This window comes from Carettochelys insculpta, chromosome 11 (assembly GCF_033958435.1).
Source record: "Carettochelys insculpta isolate YL-2023 chromosome 11, ASM3395843v1, whole genome shotgun sequence".
NCBI classification, from domain to species: Eukaryota; Metazoa; Chordata; order Testudines; family Carettochelyidae; genus Carettochelys; species Carettochelys insculpta.
In genome coordinates this window covers 27,359,260-27,376,300 of record NC_134147.1, presented here as the reverse complement: position 1 = coordinate 27,376,300, position 17,041 = coordinate 27,359,260, and the positions used below count along the sequence as shown (strand labels likewise).

The 17,041-nt window shown below is 44.7% G+C and overlaps 2 protein-coding genes across 6 annotated transcripts in view; one reads left to right on the top strand and one right to left on the bottom strand.

Annotated features, from left to right (window-relative positions):
* PODXL2 (podocalyxin like 2) overlaps positions 1 to 14,193 on the top strand; it is a 44,713-nt gene extending 30,520 nt beyond the window's left edge. The window contains exons 4-9 of one of the 3 annotated variants that reach the window (XR_012646966.1): positions 438 to 512; positions 4,927 to 5,083; positions 7,181 to 7,242; positions 11,524 to 11,703; positions 12,364 to 12,625; positions 12,834 to 14,190. Coding sequence is in view for 2 of the 3 variants with exons in the window: in XM_075005271.1 (XP_074861372.1) it covers positions 438 to 512; positions 4,927 to 5,083; positions 7,181 to 7,242; positions 11,524 to 11,703; positions 12,364 to 12,573 (684 nt within the window). In the remaining variant the exon portion in view is untranslated. Of the gene's footprint in view, positions 1 to 437; positions 513 to 4,926; positions 5,084 to 7,180; positions 7,243 to 11,523; positions 11,704 to 12,363 lie in introns of all 3 variants that reach the window. The other 2 variants (XM_075005271.1, XM_075005270.1) reach the window with 2 other exon arrangements.
* The window catches only part of MGLL (monoglyceride lipase), a 243,289-nt gene that overhangs the window by 58,786 nt on the left and 167,462 nt on the right, over positions 1 to 17,041 (bottom strand). Inside the window, exon 9 of one of the 3 annotated variants that reach the window (XR_012646970.1) lies at positions 2,109 to 2,127. The exons of the other annotated variants lie outside the window; for them this stretch is intronic. The gene's annotated coding sequence lies outside the window, so the exon portion shown is untranslated. Of the gene's footprint in view, positions 1 to 2,108; positions 2,128 to 17,041 lie in introns of those variants that run through there. 3 annotated transcript variants of the gene reach the window in all.

Genomic DNA, 17,041 nt, shown 5'->3' with positions numbered 1-17,041 from the left:
CCACACCCTCTGATTCAGCACTTGTCAGGTTCCAAGGGTGCCAGATTAGAGAGGCTCAGCCTATAGCCTGCCCCCTTTTCCATTCTCAGTAAGGGGCCAAGGACTGAATGCACCATTAGATAGCTCCAGGAAAGCAAGGTAGATTGTCAGGGCACCCTATGGGAGGCTTAGCTGGCCACTAATAGCATTGTCCCTGCTCTGTGGGTTAACAAGAGTACCAAATCTACTAGCACTTAAAGGAACAAGATATTTCTTTTCTGTGCATATATGTCACAGCACAGAGAACGGGGATATCTTCCAACATCCCATCTTTGGGGAATCCCCTCCTCCAGAGCTTCCCCAAGAGTTCAATCCCTGCTCAGCATACAGTACAGCCCCTTGCTCACTCTGCTCAAATTTCTTCCAAACCCAGCTGTGCATGTGTCTTCTCTTTTCAGGTGGTCTGCAAGGATTGGAGTAACCTGGCAGGGAAAAACTACGTAATTCTGAACATGTCTGATAACATCGACTGCGTAAGTCATACACAAGAAGTCTGAATATTTTAAATGGGAACAGGCTAGAATACTGACCTGGGGGCTGGCTCCAATACAGAGGGCAGCAAAATATTTATTAGTGCAACTAATCCTGAGATTCATAAGGCATTTTCTAGAGCCAGCGCAAATCCTAGCAGCAGCATGCTGTAAAGAAACTGCAACTCTTGTGTGTTGCATACATTTCTGTGTGCATTTTTCATCCTCTTCTATTTCTCAGGGTTAGCAAGCGAGATAATGGTGTCAAGATGGACACAGGTTTAGCTATAAACCCAGGTTTTCAACATAAAATGTCTTTCCTAGATCTTCAAATGAACTTTTTAAAAGGTTTCTGCAAGTTTTGTATATATATGGCCTCCACTTGTCCTTCTCGTGTCTTGGTCAACACAACAAGAAGTTTGCATAGGGAGAGTGGGAGCCTCAACTGAGGTTTTTCTGCATGGGTTTTAATACCAGAGACATGTTTGGTATAGTTTCCACTGGCGGATCTCAAATAACTTTACTTTTCAGAAATTCAAGGGATATTTTACAAATGAGTTTTTAAATTGATTTCTCAGTCCAATTTCCATTAGTGTGCCTCCTTTAAATACTAAGTAAGGCCTGAAATTATATTTTCCTTACATTTTATAGATTGTCTGTTATTTATATGGGCCTCTTGAATGAGTCAGTTTCACTCTTGCTGACCTGCTAAGCAGGAGAACGGGTCCATTCAATAACCTTTTATGCATAATCGAAATAAATGGGAAAATGTAGCTCTTTGCTATATTTCATGTTAGTGCTCTTAGATCGTCATTGTACATAGATTCAGTATAATAGTTTGAGAGAGAGATGTGGTGTTTTAAACTGTTAGTCAGCTCCGTGTTAGTCAGCATTACCTCAGTTGTACAGCTGGCGAAATTGAGGCACAGAGCAGTGAAGTGACACAGTGACTCAAGGGCAGAGCTGGGAGTGGCACTCAGATTTGCAATCCTGTGCATTTAACCACAAGCCCATCCATCTAGAAGGATAGAGATTGGGTTCATAATATTTAGCCCTTGGTCTACGTTTTCATTTTCAAGACTTCACAAACACTAATGGTCACAACAATCGTGGGAGGCAGGGTAATATTCCCATTTTACAGATATGGAAAGAGTTATCAGCAAATGTGTTTTAGCCAGTGTCAGATCTGTAGATCTCTGAATGGATACAAAATTGGCATCTGCATCTGCAGAAATGGTCTGCAGAGATCCACGTCGGCTCTACAGATCTGGACTTAGACCATAGTAATTCCCAGGTAGAAGTGCAGTGCTCGAACTACTGGCTCACACTTCTATTTCACACTCTTACCTTCTAAACCAGCGTGCTGTACTGGTTTCCATGCTGACCTTGCAGTTACTGTAAAGCAGCCACAACATCTGTTCTTAGCTTTGCAGTAGCTCCAATACAGCCTGAGAAGTCAGAAACCTTTGTTTTCCATCTCATCCGCAGGACAGTATCGGTAACACTGCATTCCCTAGTCATGCAATGAAGTGGCAGGATTGGGGTGTCATCCCATGCCCAGGCTTTTTTTCCTCTCCTTTTGGGTCATGATGTCTCTGCACGTGCTTCTCTGATGGTTCTGCAAATAAAGACTCATTGCTTCCAGGCTGCCACAAAATTTTCCTGAAGTACCTCTCCTCTTGTTCCCCTTCCCCGTTTTCTTGTTTGTTTTGTAGTGTCAACCAGAAGCATTCTGCTAATCCAGTATTCACACATCAATCCCTGAAAGTTAGTTAATATGCAGAACCATGTGTATCCGTGGTAGGAGGGTCTGTTTACCTTAGGAACCTCCCATGGGCCATTTATCAAATCCATAAAGACGAGTTATCAAGGGGACAGGATCGGGTTGCCCTTTGTGATTCAAAATTGATTTTAAAAATTTAAAACTGAATGTTTTTCTAGTTAAATATTTTCTCTTTATGTATATCTTCTCTTTAAATCATAGATCCTTGCACTGGACTGAGTGTGCTGTATTTGTTCTTGCAGGGTTGCTCTTGAGCATTTATCTATGCACATTCAGTCTTTTTAAAGTAAAAATGAGCCTCCTGAATAATTTGCTTTAGAAACACTCACTATATAGAATGAATGATGATAACTTTGTAAAGGTGTAGAAAAAAATGTTCCTTTCTGTAAGTCTTCTGACATGAACATTGCTCTTTCAAACAGAGAACTGTTTGTCCTTCAGAGTGTTTTAAGTGCTTCTGTCACAACTATTGTTTTACACTTCAGAATATCAGCACTTGAAAATAAGCTTGGGGAGGCTCACTTCGCATCGTTCCTCTTTCTTCCATATCCTTCATGCTACACAAGTATAATTTTGCTGTACATAATAACTCTTACCTATTCCTGTTGCCATTTGCAATCGTTGAATTTTAACCATTAGGCACAGATTAAAAGAGGAAGCAAAACTGCAGAAATCACTTGACTGTTGATGTTGACTCCTTGGCTATTCCCTTACTGAATATAGATGCTGCCCTTGGGCACAATTGGACTGTTTTTCTACTTGACTTCATGTTTCAAAACAAATATTTCCAATAAGTGGTTTATGCTGTCCTCAACCTTATTTTTGTCAACTTAAATATTTAACACAAGTGTGTCCTTCCCTGTGTTGTATTATTTTATGTGATTGAAACAGAAAGGGTTTTTGTTGGTTAAGTTAAACTCCCTCCTGCTCTACCATCACAGGTGATGCAATTTGTTTACTGTCTCTTGAACTTCATTCATCCTGGACAGTACAAGGAGACAAGCTGTCTTTCCTTGAGTGTGTCTGTTTTGCTTTCTGGCTCTTGTACAATAGGCCTATTCTGGGTTTTGTTTGGGTTTTCAGTCCTGCAGGACAGTGTTTGCCTTTTTGAGCAAGGTATTGTTTTTATTTAAATTAGGAGAAAAACTGCAAATATTTCAGTTTGTGTTAAGGGCCTGATGCTATGACATGCTGAGCATCAGTTGGAATTGAGGGCGCTCAGCACCTTGCATCATTGGGCCCTAGGATTCTGTACCCATTACACAAGCACATTTTTACCAAGATCTCCATTGTAGACCCAAAGTTGGCTGGGTCCCTTCATCTTTCTAATGCGTTATAGAAAGGGCAAGTACACAGTCCCTTTTGTCCATTCAGGGCCATGCGATTTAAACCTGAAGTCACTCTAGTCTTGCATGGTGAGTGATCTTTTTGCCAGATTACCTATGTCATGTCCACTGTCTTTTCAGCCAGTGTGAACTGCTGGGGCCTCTGATGTCTCAGTTGCATGTATTGTTTCAAATATTCTCCTGCCTCCCATCCTATTTTTGCCAGGCCGAGCATGCTACCCTCCCTTCAGCATCCCCAAGCTCCCGCTGAGCCATAGAATTGAACTGTGGTTGTCTTGCCATAGTGTGGAGGGCTGGCTACTAGGCCACAGCAGTGCATGGTTCTGAGCAGGGGGGCCCAGCGGGAAAGTTGTGGAGCAGTTTCCCACCCTTGCCCTCTTCCCAGGCCTTCCTGGGAATGCTGCATACGGTCCCTCAGCTGAAATCCATAACCCTCGCCTGATGAGACATGGCACTGATGGGCTCTTGTGATTCAGGCCTGAGTGGTAGGTGCCTTTTCCAATTAGGCCATTCACTGCTCAGGCCTGTGCTTGCCCTCAGCGCTGGGGATTGCCATGACAACCAGGAGCAGCCAGCATATATTAATCATCCTGGTGGCCTTTGGGTTGGCATGGCAACACAGACAAGAATAGAAACACAGGAGTGGGAAAGTGGCAGAGGAGCTGCCAGGCAGTGGCACATGTCAGGCTGAGCTGGGCCCCCCTGACCCGGCGCCAGGCTCTGGGAGAGTTGAGGCCTTCCCTTCAGATCTGGCATTTTCTTTTGGCTTCTGGAACAATTTTACTTTAGCCTAAGAAAACAGCTCTGCACACAGATGTGATTCTGGCATCCCTACGTGCTGCCAGGAGGGACTCAGTGGAGACTGGAGGTTGCTACAAAACCAGAGTTGAGGCATAGTTGAGGACAGAGGTGCATCAGCACAACTGTGAGAGTGGAAGGAGATGCTCTGATTCTTGATGGAGAGATTCTGCAGGTCTGGACAGGGAAGCACATTGGTGGTTTGTATTGTGGTTACTGGCAGCTGCTTCCAAGAGTGTCAAACTGACTTTATTTACACATCAATGTGTACCATTCCCCTAGCTTGTATGGTCCTTTTAACTCCACCACACACACAATAATCCCACCAACAGCCGCATTCAGCCCTGCTGTAAACAGGTATAACTCCACTGACGGCAGTGGCATGGGCATTCACTCACACCAAGTCTGTATTTGTCCCTCTATTTTCACGCTACTGGTTTTTCTTTGTCATGAAGTAGGGTAAGATGCTCTCCAATGTTCCTTGTGGCAGGAGGAGTTTCGGCTGGCAAAGGGTCCCCAGTTGCTGGCTCTCTTGGAAAATGCCTTCTCCAGGCAGGCAGACAGACTGCAAGCCCAGTGGCAGATCTCTCTGAGCAAACCCAGTGAGAACGACAAGCACCTGCTAATGACCTTGGCAAGGGAGCAGGGTAAGTGTTAGTAGAAAAGCTGCGTGGGGTAGGCAGTGGTGGGGAAGGGTGTATTTGGTTCAGGATTGCTTTCCAGTGGAGCTGGAAAGAGATTTCTCTGCCCTGTTAGGCCCAGTTTTTCTCCTTATTATAGTGACATAATCCCTCCTGCTGTACAGTACAATGCTGCCTCTGTGCTTGGTGGTTGCATGCCTGTCCCCATGTACAGTCTGTAATGGTTTTCTCCTTTTCCATCACGTCAGATTCCTGGTTCTCCTACTGACCTTCAAGGCTCTGCAAAGCTCTGCTCTCATCATTCTCCTCCTTCCACTCCCATATTACTTCCTGCTTCACCCCTCTCTCTTTTTATTCATCTTTGTGCATTCCCTCCCACCCCTACCCCCACCCCCATTCACGTCTCTGTCTCCCTCCTGCTGCTGCAGGAGGTGAAATTCTGTTCTTTGTTCAGATCTGCAGCGCCTGCTAGTGCTCCCTGGGGAGGTTAGAAGAGCTATTGCATGCCCATTGAAATATATTCCTGATTGAAATACTCTGATCAGCTGGGGTTGTCTCTGTTCTGAACTGATCCTGCCATCTGCTTAGGATATAAGCACTATGAAGCATGCCCTATAATTATATTATTTCATACAGGGCAAGTAAGAAGTAATAAAGGTTGAACCTCTCTCGTCCAGCACCCTCGGGACCTGACTGGTGCAGAATAAGAGAATTTGCAGGACCACAGGAAGTCAGTGTTGTCTAGCAGCATTACCAACACTTCCACTTCCTTCTGGGCTCTTAAAAGAAATTTGGGGTTAATTAGAGCTAAATAACAGCACAGAACACTGAGAGCCAGGACTGATAGCTGTAAATAAACTTCATGGGAACACAGGGCAGTTAGTCACACCCATGATAAGTGTTTGTCCAGCTAACTAAAATCGTGCTGGATTATGGATGTTACTGGACGAGAGAGTGCTGGATGAGAAACGTTCAACCTGTATTATAAAATACATCATAGTTGTTGGGAAATAATGTTAACATTGAAGAAGTACTTTCTGTGTACTTGTTTAAATCACACATTTCTCCCAATGTTTTGGACCAAGCTATGTACCATTAAAAAGGCTTTTGTAAGAACATGTGGCCCTAATGTAAACCTTTTCTTTCTGTTGGAGCGGGTCTCTCGGAGATGAGTAGCTGGGTTGTGTAATGCTGGCGGCACAGCTAGGCCGGACAGCTGTCAGAAATGGAATTCTGTGCCCAGTTAGGAGCCCTGGAATCATCAAGGACTGAAGCATTTTCTGCTGTGACCAAACTGGAGAGGGAGTAATAATCCTCAGCTTCTAAATCCTACTGACAAGTCATGGGGTTTCTGGCGTGTCACCTTGGACGCTATCCTGTGTGGGAAGGAAGCCATGTGGGGGCCACTCAGTGATGGCCAGTTGCTCCCCAGTAGGGATCCTGATGCAGATTTCTTTCTGTCAGGGACAAAGTTGTTGAAATAAACCTCCTGATAGTCTGTTGCCTCATACCTGGCAGGCTGCCTTGCTAGGCATCTCTACAGAACACACAACCTTTAAGATGCTTCAGGTCAGGAGAGATGTGCATTCTGAGTGCTGTGTGAACATTCAGGGGTAACTGTGAGCAATGGTCCCGCTAATCTTTTCCATCCATGTGTGGAATAAATTTTGTTATATTCCCTGAGGCCTGTGTGAGTGTGCACCACCAATAGAAACAAAACCTAGCTGTGGGTGCTCTGCTAATCAGCTGGGTGGCATTTGCATCTCTCCTGAGCAGCCACATAAACTTACAGGGAACAATGACTGTGAGTATTGCCGGTCAGGGCTGAAATGCATTGTCGGCAGTACAGGGATAGCCTGGTATCTAACCCTATAATTTCTTGATTATTATTCCACACTTTCAGTAGTATTTGCATGCACTGAGAATTCTTGGGCTAACATTTCTTTTGCCTCCTAAAATAGTTCATAAAGTTGTAAAAGGTATGTTCTGTTCTCCTCCACATCCTGCCCTGAGATTTCCAAGGAGTGCTGATGTTTTGAATGAGTGAGCCAAAGCAGAAGATGTAGGGTGATCATTTCTGTCTGTTTCTCTTCCTTTCACCAGGTGTTGTCCCTACCAAAGATGTCCTGATGGCACTGGACTATGTTCAGAGGAGCTTAGCAGAGGTAAGAAGTTGTCTGACAAACCTCTACAGGCTGAAGGTGCAATGCCTTAAAATGGGTTCATAAGCAAAATTAGCAGAATCCCCTCTTCCCTCCCTGTTCACTGCAGAGTCATTAGATGTCAGCTCTCATTAAGGGTGACTGGCTAAAGGGTCATCTGCTGACTCTAGAAGGATTCTGTGAGGTTGCTGTCCACACTTTGGGGAGTTTATGTCAACCAATTCCTTCCCTGCTCCTTATACCACCATCTGCCAGGATAGGTTGCAGATTTTGTCTGTAGGATTCTTTATAGAAAGATGAGCCCTGAGATAGAATCATAGAACACTAGAACCGGAAGGAACCTCGAGAGGTCATCAAGTCCAGTTCCCTGTCCTCTCAGTAGGATCAAACACCGTCTAAACCATCCCCGATAAGTATCTATGTAACCTGCTCTTAAAAATCTCCAGTGATGGAGATTCTACAACCTCCCTAGGTAATTTATTCCAGTATTTAACCACCATGACAGTTAGGAAGTTTTTCCTAATGTCCAACCTAAACCTCCCTTGCTCCATTTTAAACCCATTGCTCTTTGTCCTATCCTCAAAGGCCAAGGAGAACAATTTTTCTCCCTCCTCCTTGTAACCCTCTTTAAGGTACTCGAAAACCGCCATCATGTCCCTTCTAAGTCTTCTCTTTTCTAAACTAAACAAGCCCAGTTATTTTCAGTCTTCCCTCAAAGCTTACATTCTCTAGATCTTTAATCATTCTTGTTGCTCTTCTCTGGACCTTCTCTAATTTCTCCACATCTTTCTTGAAATGTGGTGCCCAGAACTGGACACAGTACTCCAATTGAGGCCTAATCAGCGCAGAGTAGAGCAGAAGAATGTGTCTTGCTCACTACACTCCTGTTAATGCATCCCAGAATCATGTTTGCTTATTTAGCTTGTGATCCACTATGACCCCTAAATCTCTTTCCGCAGTACTCTCTCCGAAACGGTCATTTGCCATTCTATATGTATGTAGCTAATTGTTCCTAAGTGGAGTACTTTGCATTTGTCCTTATTAAACTTGATCCTGTTTACCTCAGACCATTTCTCCAGTTTGTCCAGATTATTTTGAATTATGACCCTATCCTTGAAAGCAGTTGCAACCCCTCCCAGTTTGGTATTATCTTCAAACTTAATAAGTGTACTCTCTCTATGCCAGTATCTAATCGTTGATGAAGATATTGAATAGAACTGGTCCCAAAACAGATCCTTGTGGAATCCCACTTGTGCCCTTCCAGCATGACTGCAAACCATTAATAACTACTCTTTGAGAACAGTTAACCAGTCAGTTATAGACTTATCTTATAGTGGCCCCATCTAAGTTGTATTTACTTATTTTATTGATAAGACAATCATGCGAGACCATGTCAAATGCCTTCCTAAGGTCTAGGTATACCGCATCCACTGCTTCTCCCTTATTCACAAGGCTTGTTATTGTGTCAAAAAAGCTATCAGGTTGGTCTTGCATGATTTGTTCTTTACAAATCTATGCTGGCTGTTAGCTATCACCTTGTTTTCTTCCAGATGTTTGCAGATGAATTCCTTAATTATTTACTCCATCATCTCTCCTGGAACAGGAGTTAAACTGACTGGTCTGTAGTTTCCTGGGTTGGTCTGTTTTTCCCTTTTTTACAGGTGGGCACTATCCAGTTCACTGCATTGTCCACTTAGAACTCTTCTCTCCAGTAGTTGTTCATCCTCTTCTAGAAGTCCAGATGAGTTTCCATATGGGATAGAACACCATCTAGGATTACAAGGCACTCTGTTTCCTAAGGAAAGTATTTTTTAAATTGTGCTCACCTATCACTGGATTCCTTGAGTTACGAGGACCATGGTGCAGAGCTGAACCTTAGGCCAGGTCTGCACTAGACCTGAAAGTCAGCCCTAGATACACAATTCTAGCTATGACATTTATGTAGCTGGAATTGTCTTATCTGGCATTGACTTATCAGGCCTTCCTCATAGAGGGAGGTTGATGAGAGTGATCCCTTACTCATTGTAATAATGAGGAGTACAAGGGTCAACTATCAAGCCCCGATAGTTTGATTTTGCATGTCCCCCACTAGGAACGTGAAACCAAACCCTGGAAGCTCAACCCGATCAGGGTTGATCTCCTGGTAAGAATAGACATACCTTTAGATTTGATCCGGAGAAGGGGACACCAGATAAATGGAGGTGGCTGTCTCTCATTCTCTTCCCTCTCCCCAGTGTTCAGGCTTGCCTTTCAGTCCCCTCTGACATCACCACCTTTAGTACTCCATTTCTCTCATAGATGGCACTATTTGAATTCCATAGCAGACTAAAATTATTCACCAAGCACTTGCCAAAGTACTTAGGTACCCTGGATGAGGAGCAGGGAAGAAAGCAAACTACTCTCCTTCCTTTGAGCCCGACCCTTTAGCTTATTGATATATGAAGGCATCAAGAGTCAGATTCTGTTCTCCCTTACTCTGCTGGAACTATGACTGCAGTGTAATTACTCCAGTGTAAGTGAGAGCAGAGTCAGACCAGAATGTGTTGGCAGATGCATGTTTACCTCTGACCTAACAAACCAGTGCAGCTAGACAAAGCAAATTAAGTGCTCAGTGTGGTATTGATTGGCTTACACCAGAGAAAGTGCCAAACACCCGACAAGGTGCATTGCTGAATCTGTGTAAATACCATACCAGCAACCTGAACTGTCTTTGCCAAGGAAAATGTGAGAAGACTTTAACGCATAGTGGTGGTTGTTTGTCAGAGAATAAGAAAACAACCAGCAGAGCTCCTACACAACTTCCATTCTACCACGGCACCTGGAATCATTGTCCAGTAGTATCAATAATGAAATGCTCTTCATCACATTGACCTTGTGTGATCATAAGCTTTGAAGGAAGAGGGAGGATATTCTCTTACACTCATACATGCTATTGAATTGAAACATAACCTTTTTGAAATCTGCCAAGTCACTGAGACCAGTCAGCTGTGTTCAGCTTTATTTGCTGACGTTCTGGTTCTAGCCAGCCAAGGGCGTTTAGTTTTTGTTAAGTTTTTATATCCTGCTTGTCTGGTGTATGGGCCTGGTGGAGTGGATGCAGAACAGGGGGCCTGGAAATCCTGTGGTTCCATCCCAACTCTGACACTGACAGCCATTGTGGCTGTGCAAGAGCCTTAACCTGAGCTTCTCACTGGTGAACTGAGGCCTGGCCTGCCAGCCAGGAGTGTTGTGGACTAGGGTGCGACTATCATTTCTGTGAACACTGCATGGGTAGGTCTACGCTGCAGTAAGGGAGCAAGCTTCCCAGCCTGGGTAGGCAGAGCAGGGTGCACTCTCACGAGTCTCCACTTGAGGGTATGTTCTACCCTGTAAAATGTAAGTCTGTTGAATGAATTCCAGCTCAAGCTTAACCGCCTTCTGTCTGCACACAAATTGTGCTAACTTCTAGTTCAGAACTTAAGACCTCCCAAAGGTGGAGGATTTGAGCCTGAGTTAAGTGGGGACCCGTGCAATGTAGGTTTGCAATGTAGACATCCACATGGCTATTTCTAGTGTGCTAACTCTAGTGCTGATTGTGCAAGACTGTCTGCTTGGGCTGGGCGACTGGCTGTCAGCTGCAGGTTAGACATACCCTTTGTGTTTGGTTGGCCTCTAGAATATTCGGTATCCCAAGCCGAAGCTGGTGGAGAGGGTCATTCATATCAAAACAGAACACCAGTCATTCACTGAAAGAGGTTTTTATCCAGAACTTCATTCCTGCGCTATTGTGAGTCCAAATTAGAGCAAAAGAAAGAGCAGGCTTGTGCCTAAGCATGTAACCTCCCACCCCTGGTTACTCACAGCTGAGTGGCTTGTTCTGGCCTTCTGCCTCCCCCATATACTTCGTTCCCCTTTGCCTACCTTGTAAGAGTTTCTAGAGCATTTCCTCCCTGCGACTGGACCTTAGTCACAGTTTCTGCCTTACTGCCCTACTTAACACACCTGTGTGAGTCCAGAGCATGGATTAACACCTGGTTTTCTGGTTTCTTCTCACTGTCGCTCTCTAATAAGAAGATATCCTGGCCTCATGGAAGATTTGTAGAGCGTATTAGACTGAATCATGTGCTTTCTTCCATCTGTCTAACACAATTCCACAACAGGTCCCACCAGTACACCTTTTGTCCCGGCGGGTCATGGTGAGCCTGTGCATGGCCACCACAGCTCTAGGATTCTGCACAGGACAGTGATTGCAGCACCATTCACCTCCAGGTGGTTGAGCCTGTCTTTCTTTTGGGTTAACTTTAGATCGGGATCCAAAACTACTCCACCACTACAAGTTGCCAGTCACGGCCCAGCCAGACCCACAGCGACTATGGGAAACTGTTTGTGGTTCTGGTCATCATTGGTTCCATCTGTGCCATCATCATCATCATGGGACTCATCTACAATTGCTGGCAGAGACGCCTGCCCAAGATGAAGAACGTGGTGAGGACATGGAGGGTGGAGAAAGACATCTAGATTTGGCTCTTGACTCTCGGGGGGCGGGGAGGACTCCAGTGGCGGTGGGTGGAAAGGGGACATATTCCTTCTCATTGTCCACCTTTCCAGGTGAGTTTGATTTGAGCACCTGGGGCAGATCACTGTGGGTCAGTGGCCACGTCCAGATTAGAATTTGGGGCTCTGACAGTGCTCTCTTATTGGCTGTAACCCAGTAGCATCTGCAGTGGTCCAGATGCAGCTCAAAGAGTACTTAAGCGCAGTCACCTCCATCTTTAATATGGGGATGCTACTTGCAGATCCCAGCATGCCATGCTCCATCTCAGTTCAAGCAACCAGAATGTACTATGTGCTGGGAAGGATATTGTTCTCTGTCCTTTACCTGTTGATAGTAAAGTTGTGGCTTCAAGTGCTTGCTTTTTATCTAGAAAGGGTGCAGCCTTTGGGCTCTGGCACGTGCCACCTCCTTTGTCCCACAAGAACCAGTTGACCTTCACATAGGGCAATGAATAAACTCCACCCAGTCCAGTTCCCAGGGCAAAAATCAGAAAGGAACAGGATCTGGTCCTGACCTTGCCTCTCAGCAAGGTAGGGAGCTTTTCTCTTTTTGTGTCCCACCCTGCCTCCTCCTTCCTTCCTTCCTTCCAGTCACATGGTGAGGAGCTGCGTTTTGTGGAGAACGGCTGCCATGACAACCCCACCTTGGATGTGGCCACTGACAGCCAGTCAGAGATGCAGGAGAAGAAGCCCAGTGTGAATGGCGGGGGTGCCATCAACGGCCCTGATGGCTGGGATGTCCTGATCACGAAGCGGGCAGACGAGGATGCAGATGTGTTTGAGGAAGATACACACCTTTAACAAGTGAAACAGCTTAAATATGTCTGTCCTAACTTAACTAAAGGAATATGAGGTGAGGAGCAGCTTCTCAGGAACCCCTTATAATGCTCTGGGATAGAGCAACTCTCATGTGATGGTCTTGAGGCTGCCTCCAAATCCTGGAATGAGAAGGGTCACTGTGAGTGGAGGGAGGTGGGTGGGGGCAGTGGGATGTATGTGTGTATGTCTTTTGCTATTAGTAGCATCGTTGCTTTCATCACTTTTAAATGCACTTACTGTAGCTCTCCAGCAGCAGCTGAGAATAGCTGTGTTTGGGAACCAGTGTGATGAGGCTAAGAGTGACTGCCAAGTGACTGCCACTGGGTGTGCAGCAGGGAGAGATCAAGCCAGGACCTGACCTCACTGGCTGCCAGAGCTGGAAGAAGAATCTCTCAACAGATGTAATAGGAAAATCTGTCTCATTCTGGATCCGGGAAACCAAGATTAAGTTGATGTCGTGGACAGAGAGCTTCATTCTGTGCATGTATGAAGATCAGATATTCTCTGGTGTCCTTGCTTTAGCTTCTGTTGGGACAGTCTGCTGTGGTGTTCAAATGAAAACATTTCCCCTTGAGCTCTTACCTCTGCCTGGTACCTCCCCAGTTTTCTTTTCAGTTCCACAAACACCATACTGAACCTGAAAAGTTTGAGCACTTTACCCTATTCTGGTTGGTCTGGATGATGGCAGAGAATTTCAGTGCTGCCTTGCAGAGCCTCTGCTGCTATTTCAGTGTGGGGTGGGAATTCATCTGACAAGGACAATTACCTGCCTTTTGGCAGCTTGGGAGGCCACATCAGCAAAAGACAATCCCTTGTCTGAATCTGACTAGGAGGTCTTTTCTCTTCCCAACCCATTTTCAATGGCTGTGGCCTATTATTGTGGTTGATCTTGTGAGATGAACATACAGAGGATCTCAAACAAGTTAATAGAGGAAAATAAGATGCAGAGACTGAAAACTTCTCCCTTCCATTTTGGACCTTATTGGAACTGTTTCAAGGGAGAAGATTCTTGTCTCACCTTGAAATAAACCAGGAGTAACCCTGGCCCCAGCTACCTGAGGCTGTGATAAAATGTACTTGAATATGCATAACTACACTCCCAGCCCTCCTTAAATCATGATGCTCAGAACTATTGATCTTGAAATGTTTTGACCCTTTTTTACTCCACATTGTTCCATGAAGTTGGAGCACTTTGGTTTGAAAAAAAAAAAAAAGACCACCATCACACTTTCACCTTGTTTTGAACATCTGGGCTACGTCTACACGTGCAGCCAACATCGAAATAGCTTATTTCGATGTTGCGACATCGAAATAGTCTATTTTGATGAATAACGTCTACATGTCCTCCAGGGCCAGCAACGTCGATGTTCAACTTCGACATTGCTCAGCCCAACATCGAAATAGGCGCAGCGAGGGAACGTCTACACGTCAAAGTAGCACACATCGAAATAGGGATGCCAGGCACAGCTGCAGACAGGGTCACAGGGCGGACTCAACAGCAAGCTGCTCCCTTAAAGGGCCCCTCCCAGACACAGTTGCACTAAACAACACAAGATCCACAGAGCTGACAACTGGTTGCAGACCCTGTGCCTGCAGCATAGATCCCCAGCTGCCGCAGAAGCAGCCAGAAGCCCTGGGCTAAGGGCTGCTGCCCACAGTGACCATAGAGCCCCGCAGGGGCTGGAGAGAGAGCATCTCTCAACCCCCCAGCTGATGGCCGCCATGGAGGACCCAGCAATTTCGACGTTGCAGGACGCGGATCGTCTACACTGTCCCTACTTCGACGTTGAACGTCGAAGTAGGGCGCTATTCCTATCTCCTCATGAGGTTAGCGACTTCGACGTCTCGCCGCCTAACGTCGAAGTTAACTTCGAAATAGCGCCCGACGCGTGTAGACGTGACGGGTGCTATTTCGAAGTTGGTGCCGCTACTTCGAAGTAGCGTGCACGTGTAGACGCAGCCCTGCATTTTCATGCTGGATGGCTGCCTGTGCCAGATGCTATTAAAGTTCAGTCTTTAAGGGAATAACTGTTCAAAATATTCCAATATATTTCATGAGGATTAGCAATGAACTTTTAATTAATATCTAGCTTATCTATTCTGTTTCTATCTGGAGCACGTTTATTACTGATACCCAAGTGTTGCAAGTGAGGATGCAAATGAGTTTGTTAATACAGATTCATTTTTGCTTAGCATATTCCATACAGACTGACTCCCCAATCAATTGAATTGAATAATTCAGGACTGTCATCAGTCCTGTGTTGCAGAATCAAGAACCGTGTGTGTTGGAAATGCTTTGAGGTTCTTCAGGATGAAGAAATGCTGTATAAAATATAAGACTTCGTCTCTGTTTGGTGAATGAGTAAAACATTGAGTTATGTGTTTATACTGAACCAAACACAGTGGGACTCAACCTGTTCATGACCTTCATGCAGTACCGCAATATAATGTTAATAATATAGCTGCTAATCCTCATTAACTATGTTGAATACTCTGACTACTATAAAATAAAATGTTAAATCACTCATGGATTAGGACACCCATACACAGTACATTTTTCCTTCAATGGATTCTTTTGTATGTTCCTGCTGTGCAAGGTTGCTTTGCCACATTTGTTTCATATCCTCTCATCATGTACGGAAACAGCAGGGTCATCTAATCCTCAAGCCCAAAAGTGACATAAATTAGCGGTTGTGGAGGTGTCAGGGAGCCACCAAACTTTAATTGTTAAAAGTTTGCCACTGAGGCTTATTAATTAGCAGCACCAGCTCTGCAAGCTGCCAGCTACCAAACTCCAGGAGTTTGTTACTCCAGTTCCTTAGGGGCAGAGCAGCACCCTAATTGCATCTCCAGAGGCAAAAAGGAAGAGTTCCTGGCTCTCCCGACTGAGGTGCAGCAGCTCTCCATGCCTCTTGAGTGCATCTTTGGAGGTCTGTCATAGTGGCCCGAACACTTATTTTGGAAGCATCTCAGAGGAGGTGTTGCTTGCCTATGCAATCCCAACTGATCTCCAAAACTGAGAAATTTTTTAAATCTACCTCCCTGCTTAATTTACTGTTTGCATTTGGCTGATCTTGGGGGAGAGAGACTGAATCAGTTATACTGCATAGGCCTGACCCTGCAGTCCTTTCATGAGCACAGAATTTTTATGGACATCCCTGTGCAGGATTTGGCCCTATATTCCTAGTCAGTTTTACTCTGGTTCTTGTGATTTGGGTTTCTAATGCTGCCAAGGGAGGTTTAAAGGAAGAAGAAAATGTGTTTTTTAAATTAATTACTTGTTTAATTATGGACACTTTTCTGGTCATATAATTTTGTCAAACTTTTATTTTCAACATAAACCCTCAGTGTTGGGCACCAAACTGGATGGAGGAGAGGCTGACACCTGAAAAAACTTGTTTATCATTCAGTAAGGTTTCTTTGTAGTCCTGTCTACCACCTAATAGGTTACACTGACACCTGGTGGATTCTGGTAGTTATAGGTTAAATGAATTAAAAGGACAGTTTTCTCCAAACTGTGAATGCTCATTTTTTTCCACTACGTTGCATCTGACAAAGTGGGTCTTTGCCCACAAAAGCTTATGCTCCAAAATATGTTAGTCTATAAGGTATCACCGGACTTCTCATTGTTTTTGCAAATACCGACTAAGACAGCTACCCCCGAGACTCATTTTCCAGTGATTTTTCTGAACACAATCAGTGGATAACCACTCACATCTTGTTCATATTCTGCAGTTGTTAAAATCACTAGCAATCAGAGGGTACAGTATGAGGGGAAGTGAGGCAAATGCCATGTAAGCATATCCTAAGCAAAACATCAGGGAGTTGATTTATTGTTCTTTGGGGTCATAGGGCAGAATTCTGTGCTGAGATCTATAGACAGCAGTATGCCACAGGACACACACCCATAAATGCGATTCATCTGCATGGAAATAAAGGAGGTTTTAAAAATAGCTGTCACTGGTGGGGAGCAGCACGCGTATGGAAGGGATGTGAGTTGGTGCATGACTGTCGTGTTGGGTAAGTAGGAAAGAAGAAGGAAGAACTGATATCCAGAAATGTAATGAGCTACAGCCTGTATGTTTGGTGGGGTAAAATATAATCTCCCTTGGTCAAAGTATAGGCCATTACCCATATATTGCCCAGGAGTGTCTGGAATAGGACCTGTGGCCACTGACTTCTTTAATCCAGAGATGAAATTAAATGAATCAAGATGCATGCTAAGATTTATCATAGCTATAGGCTACGTCTCTAGCTGTAGAGCATGGGGAAGGTATCCGGTAGTGAGCCAGCAATTCATTACAAGATATAGTTTGTAAATTGCCTGGAGAGCCCTCTGGATGAACATTGTATGAAATGTATGGATCTTATCATAGACATTATTAGAGTGATTATTCTGAGAGCAGCAAGGAATCCTTGTTACCCTTTGCTGTTTGTTCCTTCTGGCAAT